Below are 26023 nucleotides of genomic sequence, written 5' to 3'. Positions count from 1 at the left end.
ATTAACTGCTTGATGATCATCTAGGACAGTGGTCAGCAAATTCATTAGTCAACAGAGCCAAATATCAACAGTACAACGACTGAAATTTCTTTTGAGAGCCAAATTTTTTTAACTTAAACTATATAGGTAGGTACATTGTTATTAACTTAATTAGGGTACTCCTAAGCTGGCCTTTGCTAAAAACGTCCTCAATCTGATTGAGGTACTTTCGCTGAGGTCGACCCCTTCCAACTCTCCCATCCACACTCATCTTGTATACTTATTTCAGATAGACGAGTGTAGATGGGAGAGTTGGAAGGGGTCGACCTCAGCAAAGGTACCTCAAAACAATGTACCTCCCCCACGCTGCATATCCCGCGGCCCGCCTGCACCGCATCTCCCGTCGCCCAACCAACCGACACCCCCCACTTCTTCTAACACCACTTCTTCAAAATAGACTTGCCCAGGCCGAAAACCGACTTCTGCACATGGGCCACGAAGTTTCAATCGCACTGTACATGCGCGCCCGCACGTGGTATTTTGTGGAAGAGCCACACTCAAGAGACCAAAGAGCCGCATGTGGCTCGCGAGCCGTGGTTTGCCGACCACTGATCTAGGGCCTGGGGTCTTTCAGGCTTTTTCTTCATCTGACTTTCCCAAATACGGACCTTATTCCTACCCTGGCCCCCCACTTAGTGCAAGATGATCACCACAGCTCCTGAACTGTGTTTTTCCATATGCCCATCCCAAGAGCAAAATAAAAATTGATTGAGGAGTGGAAATATCTTCTCCTTATTCTGTGTATGTCAAGGGAGGGGAACCCTCTGGCTGCAGCTTATTTCCCCTTAAGGTACTTCCATTGGCCTGGCTTAAATATTTGCCTCTGTCTACTCTGGAAAAGCAAGAATCTGGCATATCCAATTTTTTACATGCCAGTAAACAAGTGTGAGGGGGGTGAACAGTCTGCTCAAATGTTAACATTTTCAATAGAGTAACTATAACTTTTTATTTTTTGGGAGATGGAATATGGAATATGAGCTTCTTAGGTCCTATTTTGACTAAGCTTGACTAGAATTTTGCTGATCTAACTACCTTCCTATAGGAATTTAGAATTTATGGCTGTAGTATAGCTGAAGTATAATACATAGTGTCTCTGAACCAAATTAAAATTAGAAAATAATGACTTTTCTTTTTTTGCCATAAGAATTTTTTTAAATTATGACAATGTTTATAGAAATTAGTATATAATGGGTTATTTGTTAAGGTGATAGCCCCAAACTTTTCCAAATGCATGATTATTTTTATCAGCATTATCTCTTTCGCAATTAATTCCACTAATGAATGTGAGAAGTTAATGAAACCCTAGTTTTCTTGGGCCTAGAAAGATATAGCATAGTGGTGGCTTAAGAGATAGGGTGAAGATATCTCCCAAATCAGAGCACTTGTTAGGGTAAAAGGCCCCATTAATACTAATGTAGAGACAGCTGTTACAAACCAGGAATAACCTTGGAAAATGGGTCACTCTGCTAAATGAAATATTTGGAGTTAAATTTGTTCCAAATCCTGGTTCTGCATTTGCTAGTCTTGTGCCCTTGGCCAAGCTACGTAGTCTCTATGATTAATATTATTTATGAAAAAATATGATTATTTGGGAATGATCAGGCATCTTCCTAGCTCTTACTTCTCATATTGCTTTCCACGTTTTTCACTATGTCAGTACTGGGCTACTTTTAGTTTCCTGACAGTCCTTGCTGGTTCACATTATAGTGTCTTTGCACACAGCAGTTCATTTGCCTCATTTCTTTACTTGATTGGTTTTTACCAAACTCAAACCTTTCTGATATTCCTGGCTGATTCATCATCATCTCTAACACATCAATTGTTTACATGCTGCTTTACCAACTGCATTGTGCACAGAATAGTGCTAATTCTTCCCTATTGAAATGAGCCGAAGCAAACAGTGAAGGAGATGGTTTACTCTGAGAATTTGAAGCTGATTAGGCTACAGTGAGTTCTAAATTTTTGACTTTTGTTGGAGATAGTAGAACAAAGAATATGAGGTTACAGTTTAGTTTTTAGACAATTCGTGTCTGGTCTGTAACCTAGCAGAAACCAGTTGAATAGATGAATATTTCTTCATATTCTGGCTCAATTATCTCACCTTTTCACCAAGATAATTACCCTCAACCTCTCCCTGCTTTGAATCAGGTAGAAGTCTTAGGGAAAACTAACAATAGAGATTAATAATGCCCCTTCTCCAGAGTGGATTAGAGGAAGTATAAATGAAGTGAGTTTGAGAGTATCATATTAACGTTCAGCATTATACCATCTTTGGTCATTAAGAGTCTGTTCATATTGGCTTCTGAGTCCTTGGGACATTACCAGATAAAGTAAACTTGCACTTTAGTATTACAAGGTGTTCCAGACATGTTTTACATTTCCTGCCCTGGGTCTAGACTTGCCATTTTTCCAAGGATCCCCTTCCTTGTAATGGGTGCTAGAAGTGCTCATTGTTACTACTGGTTATTGTTTCCAATTCAAATTCAGCAGCAGGGTGTTTTTCTTTAATCTCTTCTATCTTATATATCAATATTTCCTTTCTCCTCCACTTCATTGCCAGGAACTACAAGATTAAAATAACGCATAATACTATTTGTTTCATCAGATGTTACACATACATTACACTGTAATATAACAGCAATACCACCAACAGCAACAATATGATTACTAAAAGCAGTTTGAAGTTTGGTTGGTTGGGTTTGGGGGGGAGGAGGAAGGTGGTTCATTTCTTTTTGTCCTTAAGTATCCCACTTGAAATATATCATCAAATTACTCTGTATAGAAATCAGTTGAAATAGTTCTATTTTGTGTGGTTATACCACCAACTAGGTGTGCTGTTAAGTTCACTGTTTAATTTTTTTTATTTTTTAGAGTTTGTTTTTTAAAAATTTAATTTTGTTTTATGGTTTATATAAAATAGCAGGTTCTAATGGCAATCCCTGTTCTACCACTCTATTTCCTCCCACATCCTATAATTTTTTAATTTTATATTTTATCCCAGTGTGGTTTTTAATGTATTATTTAAAGTAAGTATTACTCCTCCTTTGTAGATAAATGATAGAACATTATACACATATTTTCCTTCACTTTGCTTTTTTCACTTAACAGTCTATTACGGAAAATGCTATATAGTAGAAAATATAGATATTTCTCATTATTCTTTTTAGGTTTAGTACTCCATTGTACAGTATGTCATTGTGGTTTATTCAGCCTATCCCTGTTGATTGACCAGTGAACGTTATTTGAATGACTACAGTTTTATCCTTGGAATTGTTGTGTTTTTGTTTTTGTATTCTTGTAAATCATAGAAATTTTTATGTTAGTGAAAAATGTTTTGTGTTTGAGTAATAAAATTTAAATGACTTATTTTATTAACATTTTGTTTATTGATGTGCTTATTGTTCTGATATAATCGTTTTATGTTTTAATTTCATCACCATATTTTTTTAGGCCTCCAGTACAGATGTTTAAGGAATGTTTTTTATTTTTTTATTGATTTCAGGGGGGAAAGGAGAGGGAGAGAGAGATAGAAACATCAAAGATGAGAGAGAACCATTGATTGGCTGCCTTGTGCATGCCGCATACTGGGGATTGAGCCCACATCCTGGGCATGTGCCCTGACCGGGAGTCAAACCGAGATCTCCTGGTTCAAAGGTCAATGCTCAACCACTGAGCCATGTCAGCTAGGCAGGAATGCTTTAATCGTTAGTTGCTTTAGTATTTGCCATAAAATTTTCCAATAGTAGAGAAAATTAGCTCTGTATTAGGCTAACGTTACTTAGCTTCATGGTATATAGAATTAAATATTGATTAATTAGTATATTTAATATATTTTTCTTCTTGTTTGAAGTCGTTTTAAAAACACTACTGTTGAGGATCTCATATCATTGTAAAATGCTAGTAGTATTTACATCAGTGACATTTTCATGGTTTTATTTACAGCTTGGAAAAAGTTCCATTAGCTTTGTCACTTGATCATTAAAGAACCAGCTTTTAAGGATATGAAAACTTTTAAATATTTGTGGTGACATATTTATAACTTGGCTTTTCTTCATTTTAACCTTTATTCCATAAACATCCATCAGTATCCTCACAATTTTTCTTGGCTTGTCCTTCAAAATATATCCATTATTAAACTATTTTTCATCGCCTCTTTCATTTCTCCTTGATCCTGGACACGACCGTAACTGTCCTCTTCTCCCCATGTATTTCTCATATAGCAGCCAGAGTGATCCTTTTAAAATATTGTAAGTGGGATAATATCACATTTTTTACTCAAAACTCTCCTATAGGTTCATAATGCATTCAGGGTAAAAGCCAGAGTTCTGGTGGCCTGCAAGGCCATGTTTGGCCACTTGTCACCTTTCGACTTCATTTTTTTCACTTTTCTCCAAGCTCTCTCATTTAGTCACACTGGTCTGGTTCCCTTGTTAAGCCTTTAAATGCATTTTTTGCAAAAATATTAATGTGTTTGGTTAGAGAATACTGCCTTAGGCTCAGTTTAGTTAAATAATCTATAATATTTCTAAAATATGAATAATTTTATATTTTTCTGTGTGATGGTAGACCTATATTAAAATTCTTATAGTATAGATGAGGAAACTGAGTCATAGAAATCACACAGTAAATGGCAGAGTTAGGATTTGAACCAGTACAGTCTAACTTTTCATGTCTGAACATTTAGCCACTACACTATTCTACCTTTCTTTCTAGCCTTTGTAATTGGGAAAATGGTGCCATTAAACTTATTAAGGGTTCTAAAGAGCGAGATAGGGTGAGGCAGAGGAGAGAGTAAAGTGGAATGTGGATTTAGATAGGCCTAATTTGAGGTGCCAATGGTAAAGGTGCAATAGGAACCCAGGAATATTTTGGATATGTTTAGAATGCATATACTGGATTTTATCAAATCTAAGATGCCAGTATTTTATGTACTAATTGAAAAGGTAAAAAAAAAAATCAAACTATAATTTGGGGTGGTTGTTCTTTTTACTTTTTAATCTCCTAGATTTTTTGTGTTTTTTTTCACACAGTATTTTTCTCTGGGCAATTTAGTGTCATTGATGTCATGTGACATTGCTTAAGAATGTTCTGATGTAAACTTTGGGATTTTCGTCTAAGTCACTGATAGTCAATTAGCAAGTTTTGATGTTGGTGCTTTCTTGCTCTTACCAGAAGGTATCAACAGAAAGTTTTGGAAAACATCCAGGAAAACATTTTAAGCAACAGTTAAGCTCAACAAATAAGGTAATATCAATGCACATAAATCTATTGAAGTGAGGACAGATATTGACAACTATGTCTTATCTACCACCTGGCCAATATTCATTTTAAGACATTATTGATTGTAACATCCATTGATTGTAGAGTATTTCAGTGATATTTAAACATAAGGGAAATATACATCTTAGAATTGTTACACAATAAGTAGGGTTTTTGTCTCTGGGAATTGGGAGCTGCAGTAATAAAGAAATTGATTTTAGTAATGTGTGTTTTCAGGAGTTAGTGCATGATCAAAGAAGTATAGAGTTACTGTTCTAGTGAATAGTTGAGAGAAATTAAAAATATTGAAGACAGAACCTTCAGAATTTCTTAAAGGTGGCTCTACAAAGAGAAGAGAGGAATTGAAATTTCCCCACATTTTGAATTTGCAAATGACAACCCAGGTGCTTAGACAATTGGAAATAGAGCCCAGTTTCACAAATACACTAATTTCTCTCACAGATATTAACTTGGTCTTTTCTATTGGTGTAATTAATTATATCTGTAGCATACTTATGGAATCATGATGTTAGAAATTAAAATTTAGCAAGGTGTCAGGACTGCTAACAATTGTACTAATAACATGATTTATGTACAAAAATAATATAGAAATAGTCTTTGGGTTTTGGCAAATTGAAATTTTTTATAAAGGTTAAAAATAGTAATGTTATAAATTTTGCAATTTATTGACAATTAAAAATGGGAAAGAGAATTTCTGCCTCTTAGGTAGATGAATAGATATGCTTTATTCTGTTCTTTCTGCTAAGTACACCTAAAAAGCCTCAACATTACATATAAATATAAGGAACCTCTAAAAGTAGAGAGAAGGCAGAGCAGCTAGGCATCTTAAGGTCCAAAGAATGACACAGGGATGAGTTTTTTGGCTTTTCTTTTTGCCTCATATATCCCATACTTGGAGCTGAGGTAGCTGGTAACCCAAAGCGCCAGTGAATGCAGAGCAAAAAAGCCCCAATAAAAGCCTAATCTCTTTAGCCAAATACGAGGAGAGGGGCAACCTTGGCAAGGCAGAAAACTAAATAATAATAATAATAATAACAACAACAAAAACAACCACTCTACTCCAGCCATACACCATGGGGAAAATAAATCTTAGTCCCACCCATACACTCAATAGGGCAAGTCGGGAGTGTAAACTTCCACCCTTACCAGGCTGTAATAAGGCACCCCAACACCCACACTGTGGTGATGTCAGATTAGGCTAGATACAGAGCTAGACAAGACTTTAATCCACATCAGATGGTTAACTAGCCCTCCCTGCGCTTCTAATAGTGACCATGTGGAAAGCCTGGCCTTCCACCCCACCTGGCTGTAAGGATGAGCTCTTAGTCCTGCCTGCTGGGGTGGTGTCTACAGAGGCTTACTGGCCAGTGAATACTTTTCACCATCACCACCAAGCATTAAAGAGTCCTCTTTCCCTCTCGTCATGGTGTCAGTGGAAGCTACATGGGGAATAGTGAGACACTGATATCCTTCTCAGCCAGGGAAGTATCAATGTAGGTTGGGCAGGAAGCAAGAAATAACAAGGAGCTTGCCCCATCTCTGGTATCACTGAAGGTTGAGTGGGGAACCTGGGCTTATATCCTCACCTTCCTCTGCTAGAGCAGGGCCAGACAAAGCCAGGTGACATAGAAGATTTAAGCAACGTCTAGAGTCATAACATGGTACTCAAAGTGTTCAGATTTTAATTGAAAATCAATTGTCATACCAATAAAAATCTCTAATTAAATGGAAGAAGATAATCAATAGAGACCAACCAACATTGCTTGATAGCAATATTACTATTTGACAAATATAAAGCAGGTAGCATAAAAATACTTCAACAAATAATTAAAAGCATGCTTAAATGAAAAAAAAAATAGAAATTCCACAAAGAAATAGAAGGAGCCCTAATTGGTTTGGCTCAGTGGGTAGAGCGTCGGCCTGTGGGCTGAGGGGTCCCAGGTTTGATTCCAGTTGAGGGCATGTACTTTGGTTGCGGGCATATACCCAGTGGGGGGGTGTGCAGGAGGCACCTGATTGATGTTTCTCTCATCGATGTTTCTGACTCTCTCCCTTCCTCTCTGTAAAAAAAAAAAAAAAAAAAAAAATCAATAAAATATATTTTTTTAAAAAAAGAAATAGAAGGAAGATACCAGAAAGAACCAAATGGAAATTTTAGAACTTAAAAAAATCAGTAACAAAAATAAATAAAAATTCAGTGGATAGCCTCAACAGCAGAATGGAGAGGATAAGAAAGATTTAGTGACCTGAAAAATTGAACAACAGAAATTACCAAATCTGAGCAACAGAGAAAATAGACTATTAGTAAAATAAAATGAACAGAGCCTCAGGGGCCTATGGGACTGTAACAGAGAGCTAGTATTTGTGCTATTGGAGTGCCAGAAGAAGAGGAGAAAGAGGGACTGTCTGAAAAAGTATTTAAAAGAATAATAAAGGATCCAACTGGCGTGGCTCAGTGGTTGAGTGTCGACCTATGAACCAGGAGGTCACGGTTCAATTCCTGGTCAGGGCACATGCTCAGGTTGCAGGCTCTACCCCCAGTGTGGGGCATGCGAGAGGCAGCCAATCAGTGGTTCTTTCTCATAATTGAGGTTTCTAGCTCTCTCTTCCTCTCCCTTCCTCTCTGAAATCAGTGAAACATATTAAAAAAAAATAAAAAGGATGGCCAAAAACATACCCAAACTGGACAAAAGATATAAACCTACAGGTGCAAGAAGCTTAGCAAATTCTAAAGAGGTTAAACCACAGCATTCTAGACCAAGACATGCTGTATACAAACCTCTGAAAAACTAAAGACAAATTAAAAATCATGAAAGCAGTGAGAAAGAAACTACACTATAGGGGGCAAAAATTAAATGACAGATTTCTCATCCGGCCAGAAGAAAGTGGCACACATTTGTCAAGCTGAAAGAACAGAGCATATTTCTAAAAATACTTTCAAAGTCAAATTTTTGGATTCTTACTGTTACAACTATTTTTCGTTGTGGTATAGAACTTAAAAAATGAAATAGCAAAATGCATTCCCACTGAAGATGCATAGATATTTATACTTATTTTATAATTTTTGTTTCTCAGAGACTTCCAAAAGAAAATAGCATTTATTTCTGAAGTTAATGATGTGATGTTCTGTTTACCTACTTTGAAAAGTTCAGGTAGCTTAGTTTTTATAATTTCTGTTTTATTGTATGACTTTAAGTAATTCATTTGGATTTTTAAGAAACAACTGTTTTAGTGGTATTCTGCTGACTCTCTGATATTATAAAAATGTTTTATCATTATTAAAAACATAATATTAACTTTATCATCTTAGCCATTTTTTAAAATACTGATCTAGATCAATAGATTATAACCTTTTAAAAAAATTTTATTCATTCTTTTTTTAGAGAGAGAGAGAAACATCAATTTGTTGTTCTACTTATTTATATATTCATTAATTGCTTCTTGTATGTGCCCTGATGTTGGCGTATTGGTACAATACTCTAACCAACTGAGCTACCTGGCTAAGGCCATCTTAACCATTTTTAAGTATACAATTCAGTAGATGTTGTTTATTCATTGTGCTGCAGATCTCTAGAATTTTTCATCTTGCAATACTGAAATTACCCATTAAACATTTATTTGTCCTCTCCTCTCCTCATTGTCTTTGATTACCACTTTTCTATTTTCAGTTTTTATTATTTTGACTTTAGATATTCCTATAAGTGGAATCATAAAACATTTGTCCTTTTGTGACTGGCTTATTTTGCTTAGCATATGGTCTTGAGGTTCATCTTTGTAACAGAGTTTCCTTTTTTAAAGCGGCACACACTGACTTTCTCAGATTTAAAAATTCATATATTGCATACATGAAGCATTCATATATTAGTGAGAAGGACTTCTTGATACTAGTTTCCCTACAGTATATAAGAAACTTAGTATTTGTCTATTAAGTTTGGACACTAAATATATTCAGTTTTTGCTGATGAAGTTACTTTATCATTGTTTCTTTGATTATTGTGTTCTCAGCTTCTGATTTAAAGACAAAATTTTAATTAAAAAATCAAAATTTTAAAATGAACTATTTCTCTGTCTCAAAAATTTTATCTGTACTTTGATATTTGACAAAACTCAGAATCCAAGATAATTAATAGAGACTGTCAAAAATTGTTTGCAAATTCAGTTAACACTGAATAATTCTTTAAGAAAATTAAAAATTACAATTGGCATTCAATATTATATTAGTTTCAGGTGTATAGTATAGTGGTTCTAGAACTTATTTAACATTTAACATTTATATAGCTTATAAAGTGATCCCCCTGGTAAGTCTAATACCCACCTGGCACCATACATAGTTATTACAATACTAGAAGCCAGTTGCACAAAGATTCGTGCAATAGGCCTTCCTTCCCCTAGCTGCCGGCACCAGTTTTCCTCCGGCACCCAGGACCCAGGCCTTGGATCTGGCCACAGCAGAGAAGCCAAGCCTCGAGGCTAGGGTTCTCCCCTCTGGCCGCAGTGAGGCTTGGCTTCTCCGCTGCAACTGCAGCGGAGAAGCCAAGCCTCTTCAGTCTTCAGTCTTCAGTCTTCACTCCAGCCGGAGCCTTCAGTCTTCGCTCCATGCTTGCATATACAAATTAACCTCCATCTTTGTTGGGTTAATTTGCATAGTCACGCTGGATTGGCTGGGGGGCGTAGCGAAGTGACATCACTTTGCATGTTTCTCTTTTATTAGTATAGATTATCTACACTAATAAAAGAGAAACATGGTAATTAGCGTACGACCGCTACCCTTTTCATTGGCTAATCAGTGAGTATATGCAAATTAACTGACAACCAAGATGGCGGCCGGCAGCCATGCACTGAAGCGAACAGGGAGACTTGCTTGCTCCAGTGACTGGCGGACTCCAACGTTCCCCGCCTGCCGCTGCCGGCCTCTGACCTGGCAGTTTGAAACATTGTAACAAATATAGAAGCTAAACAAAACCCCAGAAACCGGCTTTCAGGCGCCGGGATCTCAAAGCTGGAGTTATACATTGTTTCGATTATAGAACGCAAACAAACCAGATACCAGCTTTCAGCAGCCGAGGCCTCAGAGCTAGAGCCAGAGCTAAAGCTGGCCCAGAATAAAAAGAAAAAAAGGAGCGGTTGGGAGCTTCAGTCAATCGCCAGCCTGGAAGCAGCCCTCAGCCCCTCACCCATACTGGCCAGGCACCCCAGTGGGGACCCCCACCCTGAAGGGTGTGTGACCAGCTGCAAACAGCCATCATCCCCTCATCCAGGCTGGCCAGGCACCCCAGTGGGGACCCCCACCCTGATCCAGGACACCCTTCAGGGCAAACCATCATCCCCTCATCCAGGACCAGGCCTCTATCCTATATAGTGACCCCCACCCTGATCCAGGACACCCTTCAGGGCAAACCAGCCGGCCCCCACCCGTGCACCAGGCCTCTATCCTATATAGTAAAAGGGTAATATGCCTCCCAGCACCGGGATCAGCGGAGCCGCGAGGCCTCCTGGCACCGGATCAGCATGACGGGGCAGCGCCCAAACCCCCTGATCGCCCTACAACTCTGTGTGTGACAGGGTGCGGAGTCCCAACCCCCTGATCGGCCCTGTTCTGTGTGTGACAGGGTGCGGCGCCCCAAACCCCCCCCCCCACAGGCCCTGCTCTGTGTGTGACAGGGTAGAGCCATAACCTCCCCATCGGCCCTGCCCTGAGTGTGACAGTGGCAGCGCCCCAACCCCCTGATGCGCCCTGCTCTGTGTGCGACAGGGGGCGGTGCCCTAACTCCCCTATCAGCCCTACTCTGTGAGTGACGGGGGAGCTCCTCAACCCCCTGATTGGCCCTGCTCTGTGCGTGACAGGGGGGAGCTCCCCAACCCCCTGGTGGGCCCTGCTCTGTGCATGACAGGGGGCAGCGCCCAACCCCCTGATTGGCCCTGCTCTGTGCGTGACAAGGGGTGGCGCCGCAACTTCCCCATCAACCCTGCGTTGAGTGTGACAGGGGGCGGTGCCCCAACCCCCCAATCGGCCCTACCCTGAGTGTGACTGAGGGTGGCATCGCAACCTCCCAATCCGCCCTGCTCTGTGCATGACAGGGGGCGGCGCCCCAACTCCCCAATCAGCCCTGCTCTGAGCCCGACCAGGGGCTGCACGTAGGGATTGGGCCTGCCCTCTGCCACCCAGGAGCAGGCCTAAGCCAGCAGGTCGTTATCTCCTGAGGGGTCCCAGACTGCAGGAGGGCACAGGCCGGGCTGAGGGATCCCCCCCTTCCCCCCAAGTGCACAAATTTTTGTGCACCGGGCCTCTAGTCCTATATAATAAAAGGGCAATATGCAAATTGGCCGAACTGCAGAACTGGTCACTATGACGCGCACTGACCACCAGGGGCCAGACGCTCAACGCAGGAGCTGGCCCCTAGTGGTCAGTGCGCTCCCACAGGGGAGCACCGCTCAGCCAGAAGCCAGGCTCACAGCTGGCAAGCGCAGCGGTGGTGGCAGGACCCTCTCCTGCTTCTGCGGCAGCATTAAGGATGTCAGAGCGACGGCTCCCAGACTGTGAAAGGACACAGGCTGGGCTGAGGGACCCTGTCCCATTTCCCCAGTGTACAAGTGTCTTGCACCAGGCCTCTACTTGACTCTATTCCTTATGCTGTACTTTACATCCCTGTGACTATTCTGTAACTACCAATTTGTACCTCTTAATTCACCTTTTCCCTTTTTTTTAAAAATATATTTTATTGATGTTTTACAGAGAGGAAGGGAGAGGTATAGAGAGTTGGAAACATCAATGAGAGAGAAACATCGATCAGCTGCCTCCTGCACAACCCCTACTGGGGATGTGCCCACAACCAAGGTACATGCCCTTGACTGGAATCGAACCTGGGACCCCTCAGTCCGCAGGCCGATGCTCCATCCACCGAGGCAAACCAGTCAGGGCTAATTCACCTTTTCCACACAGCCTCATAACCCCCCTCTCATCACTGAGTAATTCTAACACAGGTATAATCCTACCTGCTTATTTAATATACCATATCCAAATTGCAACCAGTGACTTGGTTACTTTATACCTTTTGTTAGATTTTTTTTTTTAATATATTTTATTGATTTTTTACAGAGAGGAAGGGAGAGGGATAGAGAGTTAGAAACATCGATGAGAGAGAAACATCGATCAGCTGCCTCCTGCACACCTCCCACTGGGGATGTGCCTGCAACCAAGGTACATGCCCTTGACCGGAATCGAACCTGGGACCTTTCAGTCTGCAGGCTGACGCTCTATCCACTGAGCCAAACCAGTTAGGGCCTTTTGTTAGATTTTTTAATAATTTTGTAAAATTCCATTGGGTCACATTTTCATTTTGAGGTAAATTAATTTATTTGTCCAAAATTATTTATTGACTCAAAGCTATTAGATTATTATAAATCTCAATAAACCTGGTAGTTTACCTTTTTCACTTCTGCACTTCATAAAGAATGTCATTATTTACTAAGTGGAATTTTCTATTTTGCACTTTGCGTTATTTGAATAAATCATTAACTGTTTACATCTTGAAGCATCAAAAAAGTTGCCCATCTGAGAACTAGCCCAGTCTTCTCACTTTCATTTTGGGACTCCTATGAGAAATTCTTTTTTTTCTTCTAAGAAAAAAAAGAAATATTAAAATAAATATAGTATATTTTTTCTAATTAGCAGTCACATGAGCTGCTTAAAATACCCCAGCTTGTTTGTTCTGAAGGACATGTAGCCATCTGTTTTCAGTATCTCCAGGGTCCCTCAAAGTGAATTTCTGAGATAACATGTATTTTCTTTCACATTATCTTAAACATTACTTTCTAAATGTCATAATTTTGCATGATGTGATAACAGAATTTTAATTTTATTTTTAGACATTACCTGAGCTAACTCATTTAAACTTCACACAACCCTTTAAGTAACTTATAAATGGAACTTCAAATATTTTAAGTTAATGAATGTCACACAGCTGTCCAGGCAGAGGTAGGAGTCTAACCCAAAGTCTACAGAACTTAAACTTAAACATTTATGCTTTTTTTTTTATCCAACCAGTATTTGAATGGCTTTTGAGATTATTCATGGGAGATAAGAATTAATACAATGAGATTTTATGTATATTAATATATCTTTTATTTTTTATTTACGTTTGCAGACTAGTTCTGGAGTGCAGGAGAGGTTTGTGAACTATACCAAGTATACATATAAATTTTTGGCTCAGGGATTGCTCCAGGCCCCACTTCCTTGCCAGTAGTTTTGGAACTTTACTCTTGTTATTTTCTTTTAACATCCTTCCTGTTTATATAAATTTTGGATTGTCTGTATTTGGCCTTGACCTGGTATGCCCTTGAGACTCTGCTTCTCATATAGATCACACTGCTGCAAGCATTGAGGCTACATTGAGATATTCCTTTTATTCTCAGTGTTTATATCTGGTGAATGATTTCTAATACTATACCTAAGCAAAATAGAAGTGGTTTTATGTGTAAATATCACTAATTACTTGATCAAGGTTTTGCCTAATAGAATAGTTTCATATTCTCTTGGAGCATAGCACATCTTTTTTTTTTTTTTCTTCAGATTCATTTATTTATTTGTAGTATATAAATGTTTTTAAATTTTCTATTACATTTTTCAAAACTGTGAGAAAGAAAAAGTTACCTCAATTCAAATTCAAGTATGACTTTTATTTGTAAAAAAAAAAACACCATGAAAATAATAAAAAATGAAACATTACTTTGCACAGGGAGAAAGAAATGTTTATAACATGTTATTAAGTTTACAAACAAGCTACAAACTTTAGACAATAAAAAATAAAATAAAAAACAAGCTACAAAATGATATGGCAGTCTATTTTGTGGTCTGATACACAAAATATACTTGCTGCAGAAAACTTGGATTACAAAAAAATTTCTTCTTACTATAAAAACACAATTAACACACATCCCTTCTAATCCTACCTCTTAAGGATGACCTGTTAACTTTATAGTATATGTTCTTAATATTCTTTTTTTAATCCCTCATTGATCCTCTCCCTCTCCACCCCACAATCCAGCTCACTGACCCCTGCTGCCCAGGCCTTCACTGCACTATTGTCTGTGTATAGTGTATATTCTTTCATTTTTCTTTGTCTGTGTGTGTGTGTGTGTGTGTGTGTGTAAAAGTTACATCTCCACATAGATACATCTAGCTAGATGGGTACAGGTCTTCTTAAAGCAAAAGATTGACAAACCTGACTTCATAAAATCTTTGAAATTTAGTAAAATACAGAATACTATAAGAAAAGTTTTTAATGCAGTGACAATTTGGAAAAAATATTTGCAACACATCTATTAGTCAGATGCAGGGAATAACTTAAGTTTTTGTATATTATTAATTAGTACCACCATCCCATTTATCACATCATATAAGTCAAGAACTTTAATGTAGCTTAAACACCTTTTTTACCCTCACTTCTTATATCCAGCTGATCTTCCAGTATCTCCTAGTTATCTCTGGAATTCATCCATTTCCTCCATCAAATTCAAGCTTCCAACGTAATTGTTTTATACCACAACTATAGCTATTTAACTGGTCTGCCTATTCTCATTCTTTCTCCATTCTAATTTATCTTTCATACTGCACAAAGTGATCTTTTTGAAATACATTCCTGATAATGTAAGCAAAAATAAACATTCACTGACTTTGGTGTGTGTGTGTGTGTGTTTATGTTTATTAGAGACAGAAATATATAGAGAGTGATCAGTTATTTCAGTTACTCAGAAAAAAATACCTGCCCCCTGTCTAGCCATACACACTTCCTGTTGCTGGGTTTTGGTGTCTTTTATTTTCCGTTCCTGGAACACACTCTTTCAGTTATCTTTGTTAGTATCTACATATTCTTCAGAGAATTCTTTTCGGATCTGACCAAATCAAATTATGTTATTCACTGCTAGATACAACAAAATTCTCTGTCGTAGACTTATCACAATTTTACATTTATTGGGGTGATTCATCTAACTCTTTTACTAGACTGTAGGCTCTTTGAGAGAGGGTCCATGTTTGTTTATGTTTACAGTTGTATTGCTGGCATGTAACGTAGTGCTAGATACATTCTAGACACCTGTTTTAGTCAGCTTTGGCTGCTATAACAAAATACCATAGACTAGGTAACTTAAACAGCAGGCATTTGGTTCTCACAGTTTGGGAGACTATGGAGTCCAAGATGCTGGCCCTTTTCCTGCCTTGCAGATGGTCATCTTGCTGTGTCCTCAGGCAGAGAGGTTGTAAACTCGATAAACTCGAGTGTCTTCCTCTTCTATAAGGAAGCTAATCCCATCATGGGTGCTCCACCTTCATGACCTCATCTAAACCTAATTACCTAATACCGTCACATTGAATTTTGGCAGGGACACAGACATAGAGTCCATAACAGCACCCCATAAGTATTTGTTGAATTACCACATAAGAAATACAAGCAAAAGATGTAAATAAGAAGTTCACAAAATGAGAAAATACAAATGCCAGTAACATTAAAATATTTTCAAACTCGTGTAATCAGAAAAGATGTTAAAACAATGATAAGATGTTTCATGCCCATCAGGTTGAGGAAATTTTAAAAGATTGTTCATGTCAAGTGTTCATTTTAAAACATGTCCATTAGCTGGACACTATCAAGTAGAAGTATCAACCAGCCATACTGTAGAATATTTTCAGCTATTAGAAGGGAAGCATTGCATTCCAGTGCATTTATTTTTTTAAAAAATATATTTTATTGATTTTTTACAGAGAGGAAGGGAGAGAGAGAGTTTGAAACATCAATCAGCTGCCACCTGCACAGCCCCTCCTGGGGATGTGCCCACAACCAAGGTACATGCCCTTGACCAGAATCGAACCTGGGACCCTTCAGTCTGCAGGCCGACGTTCTATCCACTGAACCAAACCGGTTAGCGCATTCCAGTGTATTTAAAATAATCTCATTAATTTTTGTTTTACAAAAGGAGCCTCAAAGTGACTATGCATATATGTTTATATACCCACATATAAATTCAGAGCAAAGGTACTGGAAAGATATTTGCCATGCTGTTAGTAGTGTTTTTCTCTGGGAAGAGATCATGATAGTAGAAGAAGAGGTTTAAGGAAGGTCTTTCCTTTTTCTTTTTAACTCTGTGGACTTTTTATGTAGTCAGTCAAAAAGAAAAAGAAAAAACCCACAAGTTCAGTTGTTTATGGACATAGGGAAAAACTGCCCATTCTTTACATATATAAAAGGAAAATCAGGGATGCCAAAAGAGCATGGTTTAACTTGGAACTACAAGCAGTTCCATATTGTTGGAGCTTAAAGTGTGATACAGGAAAGAAGAGGAATGAGGCTGAAAAGAATATAAAACTAGATTATTGAGGGTCATGTGTGTTTCTCCTACTGATGGTACAACCATTCAAAAATGTTTTAGTTGGGAATTGACATTGGTTATTTATAATAATAAAAGGGTAATATGCTAATTAGACCAGATATCTTCCGGATGTCATTCCGGACATCCTTCCTAACGAAGCCGGGGCCGGAGGAAAGCCAGCTCGGGTCCTGGGTACCTGCCGGAGGGAAGCCGGTGCCAGCAGCCGGGGGAAGGAAGGCCTACTCTTGCATGAATTTTCGTGCATCGGGCCTCTAGTGTTACATAGATTCTAAGAGATGTGCAGTCAACACATGAAAGTGATTGAGAACCTTTGTATCTGGATCCCTTTTGGCAGGTTTGATGAGTCCTGTGGATACTTTCTCAGGATTGTGCTTTGGGTGCATAAAATACAAACTACAGTGAAAACCAATTATATTGGATTTCATTTATCAAAGTATTAAAAAACACATTTGTGGTACAATTACATATGTGCTTCTTTAGTAACATAATAAATAAAAAGGTCTAATGGTGGTCTAATGACTATTTTAATTTCAAAATAGTGGTGAGCATAAATAATATTTTAAGATATCTGTGTCAGTGAAATGGTCTTTTGAATTCCGTCCATGGACCCCAAGTTAAGAACTATTGCTTATGGCACGAGACTGGGAGCATGGAGATCAGTTAGGAAACCAGTCAGTATGGAGATAATGAAAAGCCTTAGTGGAGACAGTTTGAAATGATCCTATGTAAGACTTTCTAATTATTACCAGTGTCTCAGTTGGTTGAAGTGTCAGACCATATACCAAAAGGGTTGCCGGTCAATGGTCACGGCATATGCCTAGGTTGCAGGTTTACTCTCCAGTCTGGGTGCATATGGGAGGCAACCATTCAGTCTCTCTCTCTCTCTCTCTCTCTCTTTCTCTTTTCCTCTCTAAAATCAGCATTTTTTTATACAATGTATGTACATTATAGAAAAATTAGGAAATATAAAAAAAAGAAAATATGCTCTACTGTAGTTTTTTAGAACTTAATACATATCCTGCTTTTTGGCTTTTTGGTGCGTTAAGATATGTTATTGATTTTTAGAAGCAAGGAAGGGAGATGATAGATAGATAGATAGATAGATAGATGATAGATAGATAGATAGATAGATAGATAGATAGATAGATAGATAGATAGACAGACATCTTTCAGTTGCCTCCTGCATGCCCCCTACCAGAAATTGAGCCTGCCACACTGGCTAGGGCCCTATTCTTGGTTTTTATGGCTGCTTTTACATAGTTTTCCTCATTGTTATGTATTTAGTCTTATTTCAATAGCATTGCTTAACCATCTTACCTTTGATTTTACAGGTTTTTGATTGGTCATGGAGCACATGTAGGAGCTGTCAACAGTGAAGGTGACACACCTTTAGATATTGCTGAGGAGGAGGCAATGGAAGAGCTACTTCAAAATGAAGTTAATCGGCAAGGTAGTGTAAAAGCAGTCTAAATGGAAAATAATTATTTACAACTGTTTTAGAAAGAACATGATACATTTTTAGTAAAATAATTGTTGGCATTGAAAGACAATTATAATTTGGAGGGAGGAGTCAGCTTACCTAATGTGCAGTATGATTCTATTTGAAAAATACATGTTTCTCAGCTCTATATCTTAATATTTTTTAAGTTGAAAGAGGTATCATAAGTGGTGGAATCAGGCATAAAATTATATGCTATTAAGAGCTTTGGAGAGAAATAAGACAGGCAAAAAGGGTAAGATGTACATAGGATGAATGTGACACATTGTAAATATAAATAAAGCAGTCAAGAAGTTCTCACTGATAAGGTGGTATTTAAGCTAAAATCTGAATGAGGTGAGGACTGAATTATGTGGTAATGGGGAAAGAACATTCCAGACAGGGGGAACAACCAATGCAAAGATAGGAGGGTACCTGGTGTATTCAGAGAAGCAGCAAGTAGACCAGTGTGACTGGAACAGGCAGAACAAGGAAGGAGCTGGAAGGAGATGAGGACACAGCAGTAACAGTGAGCCACATTACATAAGGAAATTGGCTTACACAACAATATAAATGTACTTAACACTACTTAACTATATACTTCAAAATGGTTATTGAAGACGGCAAATTTTACATTCTGTGTATTTTATTACAATTAAAATTGTAAATATATATAAATCATATATAGTGATTCCCACTATATGTCATTGTGGCAATGATTAAATGGGTGTTATCAGAAGAGAAATGTGTTTTACTAAGGTTAAAGGATAAAGAAAAGGTATGAATATTGGTTTAGAGCAGCAGTTCTCAACCTGTGGGTCGCGACCCCTTTGGGGGTCGAACGACCCTTTCACAGGGGTCGTCTAAGACCATCGGAAAACACATATATAATTACATATTGTTTTTGTGATTAATCACTATGCTTTAATTATGTTCAATTTGTAACAATGAAAATACATCCTGCATATCAGATATTTACATTACGATTCATAACAGTAGCAAAATTACAGTTATGAAGTAGCAACGAAAATAATTTTATGGTTGGGGGTCACCACAGCATGAGGAACTGTATTAAAGGGTCGCGGCATTAGGAAGGTTGAGAACCACTGGTTTAGAGGGTTGACTGCTGCTGAAGTGTGATTCATCAGGAAATAGGGTTAAAGGAATAGAAGCTAAACCAGTTCCTTGAAAAGAGATTTTTATTCCTTGGGATTAGGAGAATTCCTAATGACTTCTCAGTTGTTCCTGGAAAAGAGATTTTTATTCCTTGGGATTAAGGAAATGCATAATGACTACTCGGTTGTTTAAAAAGAAAAATCTTAGGCACTAAAACTGAGAAAATATTTAAATGCCTAAATAGAATTGAGGCATTATAACAAGTGGTTGAAGAGAATAGGACACACATTAGAAAAGTTGTCTTAAACTGAAGCTTGAATAAGTACACAGAAGAGCTTTTAACAACTAGGCTCTAGGCAGGCATTTTGGAGTAATGGGATCTTCAAGACTTGAAGAGCTGGAAGTATATAACACATCACAAGCTAAAAAGAAGGGTACCTTATCTGCCATCTTGCCCTGATGAGTGCCCAGATATCTAACAGTTTCTTGGAAAACTGGTTAAAAGAAATCTTTTTATACTGTCTAATATTAACAATTATTATGAACTAAGAAAGGTATGGAGATATACTGAAAACTTCTTGCCTTTGGTTCCCTTTTATATAAGGGAAACTGTTAGCAATGCTGATTTTAATTGTAATGATTCATTCAGTATTGATTAATGTGCCAGCAGATGTTCTGAGTGCTGGGTATTGAAGAAGAAAAAAAAGGCAATCTTTGTTCTTAAGAATTTCACAGTGGCAAATATATAAAAAGAGCTTCACAGTGCAGTGTGCTATTTGTAAAATATAGATAGAAACAGAATGTTGTGGGAGAACAGAAAAGGCTGTGACTAACTGTAGTAGTCAGGAAAAGTTTCAGAACAGTGACATTTGAGAAAGAGTTTGCTTGGCAGAGAAGGGAGGCAATGGACAGAAAAGACATGTCAGGCAGAGCTACCAACATATGCAAAGAAAAGGAATTGGAGATATAGCATATGTGGAGAATTCATTAGAATTGTAATGGAGATAGAACGTCAGGATGGAATTAGTAAGAGCTGGAGGTGAGCCCGAAAAAGATAGGGCTGGAGCCGGATGGTGAGGGATATATATTTGGTAGGCATAAACAGATGCAACAAAGACCTCAGCAAGAAATTAACCTGATTAGATTTGATTTTTAGTAATAAAGCTGATGGCAATGAATTAAAATGGGGGTGGGGGGTGAAGAAGGCTCTTAAATATTACAGATGATAAGGGCCCAAATTATTATATTTATGATGGGAAAGTAGGGCTGTCTTGAGAAAAATATTAAGGTAAAATTAAAACAGTTTGGTGAAGAATTGAATGTGGAGATAGAAAAAAATCATTTGCTTACTGAAGTTTCCAGTGTAAGAAGGGATGACTCGAATTTATATGGGAAAATGTGGGAAAAAGATTTATGAGTTTGTTTTGGGACATACTGAGTTTGTGGTGGCTAAAGCATTTCTAGAGGACAGTGTCTGGTGTACTGTTGGAACTTGGAAATGTCAGAGTAGAAAATGTAAATCTGGGAGAATAATACATGAGAGAGAATTCCGGGAAAGAGTGGATGAATGACCCTGGAACTGAAAAGGGAAGAACTAATACTAATAATAGTAGCTAACTCTTTGTGTGTGTGTGTGTGTGTGTGTGTGTTATGTGTGTGTGTGTGTGGTTTTTTTTGACATTTTAAATATATTTTTATTGTTGATAGTATTACAGATATCTCCCAATTTCCCACCCTTTGCCCCCCTCCTCCCAGCCCATACTTCCCCCTCAAGTCTTCACTACCCTATTGCCCATGTCCATGGTCTATGCATATAAGTTCTTTATTTTATCTCTTCTCATCCCCCCGACCCCAAATCAGTCTGTTCCGTGCCTCCCTGCTTCGGGTCTTATTTTGTTGGTCAATTCATTTTGTTCATTAGACTCCACAAATAAGTGAGATCATGTGATATTTGTCTTTCTCAGTTTGGCTTATTTCACTTAGCATAATATTTTCCAGGTCCATCCATGCTGTCTCAAAGGGTAAGGTATCCATCTTTTTTTACAGCTGCATAGTATTCCATAATGTAAGTGTCCTATAGCTTTTTTATCCACTCATCTACTGATGGACAATTGAGCTGTTTCCAAATCTTAGCTATTGTAAATAACATTGCTATGAACATAGGGGTGCATATATTCTTTCTGATTGGTGTTTTCGGTTTTTTAGGATATATTCCCAGAGGGATCGCTGGGTCAAATGGAAGTTCCATTTTTAATTTTTTGAGGAAACTCCGTACTGTTTTTCATAGTGGCAGCACCAATCTGCATTCCCATCAGCAGCAGTGAATTAGTGTTCCTTTTTCTCCACATCCTCGTCAGCACTTGTTGTTTGTTGATTTTTTAAAATATATTTTTATTGACTTCAGAGAGGAAAGGAGAGGGAGAGATAGAAACATCCATGATGAGAGAGAATCATTGATCAGCTGCCTCCTGCACGCCTCCCACTAGGGATCGAGCCCGCAACCCAGGCTTGTGCCCTTGACCCGAATCAAACCTGGGACCCTTCAGTCCGCAGGCCAACACTCTATCCACTGAGCCAAACCAGCTAGGGCTGTTCGTTGATTTTTTGATGATAGCCATTCTGACAGGTGTGAGGTAATATCTTATTGTGGTTTCAATTTGCATTTCTCTGATGATTAGTGACTTGGAGCATTTTTTTCTTGTGTCTCTTGGTCCTTTGTATGTACTCTTTGGAGAAATGTCTATTCAGGTCTTCTGCCCATTTTTTAATTGAATTGTTTGTCTTTTTGTTGAGTTGTATGAATACTTTATATATTTTAGAAATTAACTCCTTATCAGATGTATCATTGGCAAATATGTTCTCCTATTCAGTGGATTCCCTTTTTAATTTGATGGTGGTTTCTTTTGCTGTGCAGAAGCTTTTTATTTTGATGTAGTCCCATTTGTTTCTTTTCTCCTTACCCTTTGCCCTAGGACAGTGGTCGGCAAACTCATTAGTCAGCAGAGCCAAATATCAACAGTACAACGATTGAAATTTCTTTTGAGAGCCAAATATTTTAAACTTAAACTATATAGGTAGGTACATTGTTATTAACCTACCTATATAGTTTAAGTACTGTTGATATTTGGCGCCTCCACCGCGTTGCATATCCCGCAGCCCACCTGAGCCGCGTCTCCCGTCGCCCGCCCGACCGACCGACCGACCGACCAACAGACACCCCCCACTTCTTCTAACGCCACTTCTTCAAAATAGACTCGCCCAGGCCAAAAACCGACTTCTGCGCATGGGCCACGAAGTTTCAATCGCACTGTACGTGTGCACCCGCACGTGGTATTTTGTGGAAGAGCCACACTCAAGAGGCCAAAGAGCCACATGTGGCTCGCGCGCCGCGGTTTGCCTACCACTGCCCTAAGAGATGTATCTGTGAATATATCGCTATGTGAGATTTCTGAGATTTTACTGCCTATGTTCTCCTGTAAGATTTTTATGGTTTCATGCCTTACATTTAAGTGTTTTATCCACCTTGAATTTATTCTTGTGTATGGTGTCAGTTGGTGGTCTAGTTTCATCTTTTTGCATATGTCTGTCCAGTTTTCCCAGCACCATTTGTTAAAGAGACTGTCTTTACTCCATAGTAGCTAACTCTTATTAAATGTTGGTTATATGCCAGACATTAAGCAAAGGGCTTTATGTACATTATTTCATTTCATTTCAGCCTCACAGCAATTTAAGAGTTAATACTACTATTATTCCTATTTTACAGATGAGAAATTGAGACTTAGTGATTTGCCCAAAGTCATATGGGTAGGAAGTGGTGCTATTGTTCAGTCCCAAAGAGTGTGATAGATATTTTTAGCCCACACTCTTCATTACTGTCCCAGACTATATTAAGAATGTCTCCTGGAAAACGTAATGATGTTTATTTTTTACATAATGGGAATACATGAATTTATATAGCATAACTATATTCCAGAGAAACCAAAAGATAAGAGCACCCTAAATATTATCTCTGGTAGTGATAATATTTCTCAAATTGTTTATCTGTGTATGCAAGTTATTATTTAATATTTTAAAATTCTTTAGTCATTCTTTTGGCTCTTATTTCTTATTATAATATATTTGATCAATAACTAGTTAATATTTAAGTAAATTTCCTTTGAAAGTAGTAATGATTGGCCCTGGCCACGTAGCTCAGTTGGTTTGAGCGTCATCCCATTATGCCAAGATTGCAGGTTTGATTCCCAGTCAGGGCACATACAAGAATCAACCAATGAATGCATAAGTGGAACAACAAATTGATCTATTTCTTGATCTCCCTCAACCCTCTCTCTCTAAAATCAATCAATAAATATAAATTTTTAAAAAGTAGTAATAATTGAACAGTAGCTAAACCTATTTCTAGTTTATATTTTAATATAATTTTCCTGGGACACAAGTTAATTTTTATATCTCTTGGCTGACCAAAAACAGCTTAATTCTATTTTTTTTCTTACCTAAGAGATTTGGCTACATTTCAATCTAATATTTAATGTTTTTCAATAATAATGACAGATTGTTAAATAGTTTAAACACTTTGTAATATACACAAGTGTCGTTTTAAATCTCCAAGGCTCGCACGCTCCGTAAAAAAAAAAAAAAAAAACAAAAAAAAACAAAAAAAATCAATGGAAAAATATCCTTGGGTGAGGATTAACCAAAAAAAAAAAAAAAAAAAAGCTAGAGAGAGAAGCAGAATCATAGACTTTTAGATCTGATAATGGTAGTTAACACTTTGGTGCTTACTCCTGATCAGCACTTCACATACACCAATTAATTTAATCCTCACAGCAACCCTATGGGATAGGTAGTTTCATTACCCCTATCTTACAAGTAAAGAAACTGAATATTAGCATAGTTTAAGTGTCTCGCCCAATATAATAAAACTAGTAAGTGTAAATAAATGACAGATCAGGGATTGAAACTTAGCAGTCTAGTTTTAGTATCTGTTCTTAACTCATTATACTGATATTCAAAGAATTTACAGCTTTCTCAAGATCACTAACTAGGTAAAGCACTAGAATTATAAAACAAGTGTTGTAATATATAATACTATGAGGGTTTTTAAAAAAAAGTTAATGAACTAATTAATAAGCAGGGTCTATAACTCTAATCAGTATTTTTTTTTTAATTTTAAGAATGAGAGAAGTTTTTTCTAATTGGAGTTTCTTTTTTTAAAAATTTTGTTTTTATTGATTTCAGAGAGAGGAAGGGAGAGAGAGATAGAAACATCAGTGATGAGAGAGAATCATTGATTGGCTGCCTCCTACATGCCACACACTGGGGATCGAGCCTACAACCCAGGCATGTGCCCTCACCAGGAAGGGAATCGAACAGTGACCTCCTGGTTCAATGGGTCGACACTCAACCACTGAGCCACACCAGCTGGGCTAATTGGAGTTTCTTAAACATAAGAACTTTCCCTTTACATATACTTGAGTTTTAAACTTGAATTGTTTTGTTTTTATATAATTCATATAAAAGCACTATTTGGAAGCAAAAAAGTAATTTTTTGTAGTTAGATAAACAATGTGAAATTAGATAAATATAGACATAAGTAGGTGTTTTTTGTTTGTTTTTCAGAAGAAATTTAGAATAGTAAAAGATGTAAAACTCAGAATGTTTGATATGGTAAAGGCAAAAAAGGGATAAAGATAATAAAGAGGTTCCTGTTTTAAAATATATAGTAAAAGAATAAAGCATAAGAAAAAATCAGTCTGAGGGGAAACCAAGATGGCGGCATAGGTAAACACCGGAAATTGCTGCCTCCCACAACAAATTCAAAAATACAACTAAAAGACAAAACGGACATCATCCAGAACTACAGGAAGGCTGGCTGAGTGGAAATTCTACAACTAGAAGGAAAGAGAAAAGCACACTGAGATTCAGAGGAGCTGCGGAGGTGGAGTGCAGAGGTACGGAGGCGCACACGGCAAGGGCTGGCAACTGAGGACATGGCTGTCTTTTTGAATCAGGAGGGAGTCACAAGTCCCCGACTGCTCTGAACTCCAGTTCCGGGAAGTCTCTGGGGACCCGGACTCGTGAGGGGAGAGACTGGATGGTCTGGCAGCGGGCAGAACTCGGAACTCGAGGGCGGCTTTCTCTTGGAGGTGCTTGCAGCAATTACTGGGACATTGAGACACGGGGCCCCTTAGGGCAGGGCTGAGGATCAGCCATAGCTGCTTGCTCCGTCCTGTTGATCCCCTGAGACCCCGCCCCACCCAAGCTGCGGCAGAGGCTTTTGCATATGAATGCCCTGGCCCTTTGCAATCTGAAAATTACCTAACAAACTGCAGCTGTGCCAGACAGACCCAGAACTTCCAAGAGAAGTCCCAAGGCCCCACAGCAGCTTGCATTGCTTCACAGCTGGGCCTCATTTGGGCACCTCCAAACCCCAAACAAGGAAGGGGAATCTGCAGATCTCTTCGTAGCTCCTGCTGGGTAGCCTCAGGAAGAGGCTAAATTAGCACCTCCTTAGATCCAAGAGCCAGTGTACCCAGTGGTCAGAGTGGGACCATCCAGATTACAACTCCTCAGATTTATAAGGGACACACTCAGGGGGCAGACTCAGTGAGCACCAAAGCCCCACTGAAGCAAGTCTTGCCCCAGAGGGTGTCTTCAGCACAGAAGTTCTCCCACTGTAGACACAGCTGATTCTCACAGCCAATTGGCCTGGAGGTCAAATCCTCCCAG

The 26023-nt window shown here is 38.4% G+C and overlaps 1 protein-coding gene across 7 annotated transcripts in view; it reads left to right on the top strand.

Moving 5' to 3' along the window:
* Positions 1–26023, top strand: part of PPP1R12A (protein phosphatase 1 regulatory subunit 12A) — a 152930-nt gene that overhangs the window by 53097 nt on the left and 73810 nt on the right. For all 7 annotated transcript variants that reach the window (XR_002828035.1, XR_002828036.1, XM_006083959.2 and 4 more), the window contains exon 3: positions 18033–18151. Coding sequence is in view for 5 of the 7 variants with exons in the window: in XM_006083959.2 (XP_006084021.1) it covers positions 18033–18151 (119 nt within the window). In the remaining 2 variants the exon portion in view is untranslated. The remainder of the gene's footprint in view (positions 1–18032; positions 18152–26023) is intronic.

Source organism: Myotis lucifugus, unplaced genomic scaffold, assembly GCF_000147115.1.
Source record: "Myotis lucifugus unplaced genomic scaffold, Myoluc2.0 scaffold_9, whole genome shotgun sequence".
NCBI lineage: Eukaryota > Metazoa > Chordata > Mammalia > Chiroptera > Vespertilionidae > Myotis > Myotis lucifugus.
Note: the sequence above shows the minus strand (reverse complement) of the source record. Positions and strands in the feature narration are given on the sequence as shown.